Genomic DNA, 9292 nt, shown 5'->3' with positions numbered 1-9292 from the left:
TCTAAGTCCAAGGTTAGTAGGAGGAAGGAAATAATAATGATTAGAGCAGAAATTAATGAACTAGAGACAAGAAAGATGATAGAAAAAAATAAATATTACCAAAAAAAAGTTTTCTTAAAAAAAGATAAAATTTGCAAAACTTTAGCTAGAATAACCAAAAAAAGAGAGGACTTAAATAAAGAAAAGTATAAATAAAAAAGGAGACATTACAACTGACACCACAGAAATACAAAGGATCATAACAAGCTACTATGAACAATTATAGAACAAATTAGATAACCTAGAAGAAATGGATAAATTTCTAGAAACATACAATCTACCAAGACTGAATCAAAGAAATAGAAAATCTGAACAGATCAATTACTTCTAAGGAGACTGAAGCAGTAATCATAATCCTCCCAATGAAGAAAAGCCTAAGACCAGATGGTTTCACTGATGAGTTGTATTAAACATTTAAAGGATTAATACCAACACTTCTCAAACTGTTCCAAAAAAAACTGAAGACAGAACAGTCTTGAACTCATTTTACAGGGCCATCATTACCCTGTTACTAAAGCCATATAAGTTAACACTACAAGAAAAGAAAATTACAAGCCAATATCCCTGATGACTACAGATACAAAAATTCTCAAAAAAATACTACTAAACTAAATTCAACAGCATATTATAATAAAAGGATCATACAACATGATTAACTGGGATTTATCTTTGGGATACAAAAATGGTTCAACATACACAGATCAATAAAAATGATACACCACATTAACAGAAATAAGTTTAAAAATCATATGATCCTCTCAATAGATGCAGAAAAAGCACTTGGCAAAATTCAACAACTTTTCATGATTAAAACTCTCAACAGATTGGGTATAAAGGGAACATATCTCAACATAATAAAAGCCATATATGACAAACCCACAACTAACATCATACTCAACTGTGAAAAGCTAACAGCTTTTCCTCTAAAATCAGGAACAAGACAAAGGCGCAACTCTCACCACTCGTATTCAGCAAAGTACTAGAAGTCTTAGAGCAATTAGGCAAGAAAAAGAAATAAAAGGAATGCAAATAGGGGGGAAAAAAGTAAAATGGTCTCTGTTTGCAAATGACATGATCTCATATATAGAAAACTCTAAGACTCCACCAAAACAACTGTTAGAACTAATCAACAAATTCATGAGGTTTCAGGATACAAAATTAACACATAAAACCCAGTTGCATTTCTATACCCTAACAATAAACAATATGAAAAAGAAATAAAGAAAACAATCCCATTTATAATAGCATCAAAAAAAATAAAATATTTAAGAATAAATTTAATCAGAGGTTAAAGATCTAGCCACTAAAAACTGTAAGACATTGATGTAAGAAATTGAAGAACACACAAATAAATGGAAAATATTCTGTGCTTATGAATCAGAAGAATTAATATTTTTATAAATGTCCATACTATCCAAAGCAATCTATAGATTCAATGAAATCCCTATCAAAATCCAATGGCTTTTCTCACAGAAGTGGAAAAAACAATCCTAAAATTTGTATGGAACCACAAAAGACCCCAAATAGCCAATCAATCTCAAGAAAGAAAAATGATGCTGGAAGCATCACACTTCCTGATTTCAAGCTATGCTGCAAAGATACAGTAATCAAAACAGTGTGGTATTGGCATGAAAACAAATAGACCAATAGAACAGACTCAAGAGGCCAGAAATAAAACTATGCATATATAGTCAACTAATATTTGGAAAAGGAGCCAAGAATACTCAATAGGGAAAGAATGTCTCTTCAATAAATGGTGCTAGAAAAACTGGATATCCACATGCAAAAGAATGAAACTGGATGGATTTTTTATTTAAATAAAAATGTTTTTATTTAAATATCCACCGTATCTTTTGATCACACCTCGTATGTAAAATCTAAAAGAAACCGAACTCATTGAAACAGAGAGTAGAATGGTGGTTGAAAAGGGCTGGCAGTTGAAGGAAATGGGGAGATGTTGGTCAAAGGATACAAATTTCCAGTTATAAAGTGAATAAGTTCTGGAGATCTAATACACAGCATGGTGAATATAACAATACTGTATTACATACTTGAAAGTTGCTAAGAGAGTAAATTTTCAATGCTTTCACTACCAAAAAAAATAGTAGTTATGTGAGGTGACAGATGTGTTACCTAACCTTACTGTGCTAATCATTTCACAATATATACATGTATCAAACCATCATGTTGCACACCTCAAACTTAAATGTCATGTCAATCATATCTCAATAAAGCCAAAGAAAAACTAGTAAAAATATAAAAAATAAAAATATACTGCTCTTGTCCAATTATGTTAAAAATAAAACCATTTCAATTTTTTAAATTAAGTGAAATTATAATGCTTTTTAAATTTTATAATGCTTTGTTTCATTATATTCACTAATTACATTTAGTGCCCAAGACCAGGTGATTCTACACATAATAAAATAAACCCGCACAAATATTGGTGTTTATCCATCAGAATTTAACAACCCACTAAATTAACACTCTGAAAAACAAGTTTGATATAAAATACCCTTCAAAAGTCAATACAGGTATCCCCCACTTTTTGAAAGTTCACATTACATCACTTCACTTTTACGAAAGGCCTACATTAGTACCTGTTTTCACTCACCAAAAGAAATCTGAAGAGAGTTTTCAATTTTACGAAAAAAGGCAAAAAGCAAAAACAGCGTTTAGTATTTGTTTCACAGCAAGCCGTTGTAAAGGCAGCATGCACCCCAGCAGCAAGAGTGGCACTGCCAAGCTGAACTACACTCAGCATCAAACATCAAGCCGCTATAACCCTGAACTGTCTGTAAGTATCTATGCTTTATCTCAATTTACTTTGTGCATTCTCTTTTTTACTATATGTTAGTATTATTTTAGTTTTCATGTGTTATTTCTTTGGTTTGATAGGTTATTTTTTAAGTCTGGAAACATTAAAAAATGTTTCTATTGTATAAATTAATGGTAACTGCTTCTTCATTTTACACCATTTCAGCTTACGAAGGTTTCATAAGAATGCTCTACTTTAGGGTAGTAAGAGAAACCTGTATTCCCAATATTTCATAAGCTAAATCTACAGCTATTACCCCAGATGTTCGCCTGTAACAATTCAGTGACATTTTTACAAAGCATATCCTAGTAATACTAACTTATAGAATTGATAAGCTTAAATGAATATATATATACTGTACCTGTCTTTTTCAATAGTCTCTTGATAAATAGCCAATTGTTCTTGCATATAGTCTTCATGTTTATGAAAAACATCACATGTTGGCTTCCAGCTGTGGAAAAAAATTATAATTAGCATCTTAGAATGATAAACAAATTGTGAGAGATAATAAAAGTGAATGTAACCATTTAAAGATAAGCAAATCTTTCTCTTCCAGGAGAAAACAAGCTTACCTCAAGAAAAGTATTCCTATCTCCCATCACCAACCACCACTACCACCCTTCATGCAATCAATCATACATATGCTCAAATATCAATATCTGTTCATTTTTACATAACACCTATTTTGGAACCATGACTAAGGAAGAAGAAAATGTGACATGGCTGGGCTGTGGTATTGCCATAGCATTTCTAGAATATACTCTGCAACAATACAACATCAGGCTTTCTTTCTCAACATAATTTTAAGGTCTTGGCTGAGAAAGTCTTTTGGAGTAAGCATGCAAAGAGCTAGGACAGAGCTAAAGATAGACTTTTTTCTCCTTTAAAACTTAAAAAGTCAGGTTGTTACACCTTCCTGAACTATAAGGATAGAAACTAGTACAAAATGAATTATGAAATCAGATGGTAAGAATAAAACAAATATTCATATTATACATTTTTTGTTTCATTACATGACAAAAAATGTTACCAATGTGAAATATCTAAAATTAGCATACACCATGGCAGCTTCCATTCTACGTATGTTCAAATATTTCCTCTAGGTCTTTTTTTCTAATCTTTTTTATTTTTTCAGACTCAAAAAGCATACATGGATGCACAGAAAAGTATATGTAAGAAAATAACTATCATCCATATTCTCAACCTTGAAAAATAACTATTATTAATAGTTTCCAGATTTTATATATTTTAACATCTTTGAGATTATATTCACATATAACAGTGTATCCTCCTTTATTGTTTACTTTTAAATTACACACATTTTCATTGTCACTAGGAATTCATTATAAAAGTTTTAATAAATGTATCACATTCCATAATTTATCTAACCATTCCCATATTGTTGGCCATTTTTGCTTGAAGTTTCTCTATTGTAAACAGAACTTGTATTTAAATATTTGTCTGAATTTCTAATCATTTCCTTAGAAAATATTCTCCCAAACAAATGTAACCATAAGGTCAAAGGTTATACATACATACATACATACATACATATGTTCTAATTATTTTAAAAATTGCATAAGAAATACATGTTCAATGAAAAGATTCACTGTAGGCCTTTTGATGTTGGCAATGGTGTAAGGAAGTAAAAACCCTCATGCATTGTTGGTGAGAGTGTAAATTTCCTTTTGGAAAGCAGTTTTGCATTATTAAATGTTTAAATGTGCATACTCTTTGATCTAATAAATTGACTTCTAGAAGTTTATTCTATAGCAATAGGTCTATACATGTGGAAGGATACCTGTACATATTGCTTATAATAGGGAAAAACTGGAAATAGCTTAAATGTTTATTAATAGAATAGCTAGATAACTTAGGATACATCAATACTATAAAATACTACAGAGCTGTTAAAAAAAGAATGAAATCTATACATAATCATTACATGTATAGTACCATTTACATTATATATTGTTAAATTAAAAAACAAGTTGAAGAATAAGTATGGTATGATCCCATTTTTGTAAAAACATATATAGATAGATAGATATGTAAATATATGTAATAATGATGTTAAATATTTATTTTAAAAGTCTGAAAGGATACTCATAACTCTTAGGAGTGATCACTATAAGGAAGAGGACAGGGTAGAGATGGAAATGCAGGCAGGGAAAAACTTTTTACTCCATACATTTGTATAGTTTTTGAATGTTTATACTAAGTATGTGTTACTTTTACAAAATTTTAAAACTAGTATAAAAAATGTAATGGGGTAGAAACAAAAAAGGTTTGTTAAAATTTTGAATAACAAAGTATTTTAAAACAAATGAGTCTAAAGTATAGTATTTAATACAAAGACAATGGTCTATATAAAATTAAATACAGAAAACTAACACTTTTTTTGTAAGTATTTGTAATATACAATAAAGTTCCACTAACAAGTCTTTATATTAAAATGTTTATGTTTTATTATGGATTAACCACTAGAATCCACAACCTGAAGCCATGTTGAAAGAATTCTTAACATATTGAATACTTTTATTTTGAAAAGTTACTAATTTTAGGCTAGATTCCACTAGACAAAAATAAGATCTTGAAAATTCAAAGATGGAAATTACTTCAATTTTTTTATGTAATAGAAATTTTATATACTGAGCCTAGATTATTCAAAAGTCTGTATTTAGACTAACTGGATCTGAACTAGAGAGATCTTATAGCACTTCTATTTTTCTTTTAGATCTCCTGTGATCCCTTTTTTATAGTGGCATGTAACAAGGCAATTTAGACTTAATTTAATTCATCATTGTGCTAATATAAAATATTACTTTAATACAGCAGTGTCTTCAACTATAAACTCAGAAACCTTGAATAAAAGAATTTAGTGACAATTACTGAAAGTTCTTTTCTTTCAAATACTCACTTACTACAGTTGTCTTTGATTTCTTTACTATGTTTACAGTAATGACCAATTTCCTCATCTGTTGTATTTATAGCTTCATGTATCTTACTAATAGCTGCTTTGTTTTGTTTAATATCTTCAAAGTTTTCTGGAAAAAGGAAATATATATTTTTTTAAGATTGAAATCATAAATTAAAATAAACAAATACAGCAGGAAAAAGAGGTATGGCAACTTACCTACAAGAAGAGAGTCTGAGAATGGAGAGGAAATGAGGCGATGGAAAGAGCTCTATACTGAAAAGCACAGAACCAGAACCAGGCTTGCTCCTAGACCCAGAAGCCAAGGATTTATGTTTGGGTTTGAAGAGAAATAAATGTCCCCTTTAACGTAAGAGGGCTAGATTAAGTGATATCTAAGGTAAATGGCATCTTATGATGCTATGAGTTCATGTAAATATTCACTCATATATGACACCAACAAGAGTTTTGTTTTTGACAAATGTGAAATTTCTATTCATCAATTCCATGTCAATTAATTATTAAATGCACCTTCAACTCAATTCTTTGTTACTAGTGACTAATACAAGATACAAATATAGTCTCTTAAAAAGATTAAAACAAATTAACACTATTCTTTTTTGTTGCAGAAAAGATAACCAAATTTTACCTTTTAAGAACTACTAAGAAATTTAACGGTTCAATTTTCTTTTGATAGCTTTTATGTAGGATCTTTTTTTTTTTTTTAAGCTGAGCTATCCTGCCACCGGTTAGCAGCTCAGCGGCTGCTCAGCTCGGGCTGGGAATCAAACCACTGTTGCTCAGAGCTCAATGTAGGATCTTAAAATACTACATTTATGCAATCTGCTTTGCCATTTCAGCCATAACATTATTTTTCAGTATTATTATTCCTGAAAATATAGCATCCATCAATCCTGGTCCCTGACTTTTGGTGATTTCTAAAAAGATAAAGTCACTCAAATGTTTGAAATAACCTGTGTTATTTGAGAAAAATATATTTTCAACTTCACTTAATTGTCATTTCAGCTTACAGCAAATTTCTTCAACACAAATTAAATGCTGAATACAGAATTTTATTGTTAAAAAAACTGTAGTTAGGGTAAATAGCTCATTATTAGTCACTAAATAAAACTGGCACAAAAGTTATAATGTCAACTATAAGTTACCCTAAACAAGCAACTGCATATTACCTTATATGCCATAAAAAATTAAAAACTAAAATGTTTTTATCATGCAAAACTACTTACTATTAATTAGTTGAATCATATCTTCTTTGGTGCGTATATCTTGCTCATACTGGAAAACTAAAATAAATAATTTTTTGTGGCTTCCCTTCATTATTAAAATACCAAATGATAATATAAGTAGTTACCTATTTCTTTATTTTCATTTTTATACCTACCAAATTCTAGCAAAAGTCTGTCCAAACTGACAAATAGGCTGTCATCCATTTTGGATGCTACATTAAAAAAGAAAAAACACATTTTTAAGTAACAACTTTCTGAGGTCTTATGCAAAACAGCATATATTCACTAACAACCTTGTTAACATAGATTGATTACAGGAAAATGTGGGCGGAGACCCACATTAATTTGAAAGAAGAGACCCCTTCAGCCCAGTACCACCCAGCCCTGACCTAGTAGGTACTTTAATACATACTTGTCGAACGTGACAACTTTCTGGGGGCGCCTTCATAACGTTTATCTGTGGTATTACAAAACGTCATCGAATATTCTGGAGACCACAGACACCCAGGGTTCTCAAAAAGATACACCCTTTAAAAATAAGTATCTCTGAATGTGTCCTTTCTCAGCGTGTGTGCTACTACGAATAGCAAGATTCCCACAGAAAGTCTTCCATCAACAGCAAGGTAAAACCTAAATGGACAGTGCGATTTTACACTTATGACTTGACCACCAAGAATCCAAAAGTGGACGTTTTCACAGGGCGGCCGAGTCGCTATACAAAACGCGCCTAAGGCGAGCTTCGCGTCGCTGGTTACCCACCGCCTCCAGGGCTGAGGCTTCCCGCGCGTTTCGAAGCGGGAAGTTCGCTGCAGGACTAACACTCGCCCAGCCCACGCGCTTCCCCAGCCTGCGCCCACGCCCACACTCCACCCACGCGGCGGCACCCGCTGCTTCGCGCGGCACTCTGGCCGAGGGTGAGGCCACAAGCCCGGAAGCCCCCAGGACACGACGTCCGGGCGGACTCCGGGCACAGGGCCCGCCAGGCCCCCAGCCCCTCAGAGCCGCCTGCCCAGAGAATAACCGCCACACTCAGCTCCCTTTCCCACCCACCTCAACGGCCACTCTGGGACCTGAATGTCCAGTCCCTCCTTTTCCCGGGTCCGAGATGCCCCTCAGGGTCGAGCTCCGGGGACGCGAAGCCAGCTCGCCACTCCGAAGGAGCCGGAGTCCCACGTGAACGAACTAAGCCCCGCCCAGCCGCGCCCCGTCTGCGAAGCCGAAGGCGGAGCCGCTGAAGAGCGGGATCCAAGTCCTCGCGAGAACAGCACTGAGGCACTCCCTCCTCCTTGCCGGGGCCAAGCGTGAACCAACAACTACCTTAAAACCCCCTCAGTGGATGCTGGAGTCGGAGAGGAGCCCTAAAAGGAGGAGTAGGGAACCTGTCAGGGACTCGCTCTTTCTTGAAGACAAGTGTTGGTTTTTTTAAGACTACTCTTTCCTCTGGTAACATAACAGTTTAAAAGATAATTTTGGGAACAGCAATAAAATTGATATTAATTTTAACATGACAGTAAAAAACAACTCGAATCAATCATCAAAATTCAATTTTGCGTTCAGCATTTTTCAAAACTTCATGGAAAGCTGTCATAAGATTTCAAATACATTTTCATTCAACAAACATTTCGAGAGTCAGTTGTTTAAAATAAAATGCACATCAAAATTTTCTGTCCAAAATGCTGTCTTTATTCTATGGTCTTAGACTTTGATTATCCAAAGTGAAATAAAGAGTGGAGAAATAAATCAGTCCTCCAAATTGCCTTAATTATTGGTATATTTCTGGTGAAATGTTTTTAACACTAAATAATCCAAATAATTGCTTCAATTCACCACAACCTAAGTTGTTTCACAGGTTATTAAAATAAAAAAGAAACTTTCAGAATTTTTTTCTTGCTTAAGTACCTCAGATCATATACGCATAACCAATTTTATTATAATGTAATATAATATTGCTCATTAGTTAGCATTAATGATAGTGAGCCATCAAAGCTAATGTAAGTTTGACGACATAGATTTAGCAGCTTTATTCTTATACTTGATTATAATTTATAACCCTTTTAAGGAAGGCATGAGAGAATGAATATGAAGGCTAAAGTTATCATTTAGACTTGCTGGCATTACATTGCTATGACTGTCAAGAAAATTTAATAGGTCAAAAGGGTTGATTCGCTTCAATTTAAGAGTATATTTTCTTATGAAAATCTGTGGAAACCTGGAAACACCAACTTATTGAGTTCTGAAAAATCAATTTATGTGCATTTCAATTCACATCTA

General features: G+C 33.1%; 1 protein-coding gene across 1 annotated transcript in view; it reads right to left on the bottom strand.

The window, feature by feature from the left end:
* Positions 1-8173, bottom strand: part of CUNH14orf39 (chromosome unknown C14orf39 homolog) — a 59235-nt gene extending 51062 nt beyond the window's left edge. The window contains exons 1-5 of the mRNA XM_019646024.1: positions 8072-8173; positions 7177-7233; positions 7022-7078; positions 5778-5904; positions 3219-3308 (exon numbers count right to left, since the gene is read on the bottom strand). Coding sequence (XP_019501569.1) covers positions 3219-3308; positions 5778-5904; positions 7022-7078; positions 7177-7225 — 323 coding nt within the window. The 5' untranslated portion in view covers positions 7226-7233; positions 8072-8173. The remainder of the gene's footprint in view (positions 1-3218; positions 3309-5777; positions 5905-7021; positions 7079-7176; positions 7234-8071) is intronic.
* Between the last annotated feature and the right edge of the window lie 1119 nt (positions 8174-9292).

Source organism: Hipposideros armiger, unplaced genomic scaffold, assembly GCF_001890085.2.
Source record: "Hipposideros armiger isolate ML-2016 unplaced genomic scaffold, ASM189008v1 scaffold_5, whole genome shotgun sequence".
Lineage (NCBI taxonomy): Eukaryota > Metazoa > Chordata > Mammalia > Chiroptera > Hipposideridae > Hipposideros > Hipposideros armiger.
Note: the sequence above shows the minus strand (reverse complement) of the source record. Positions and strands in the feature narration are given on the sequence as shown.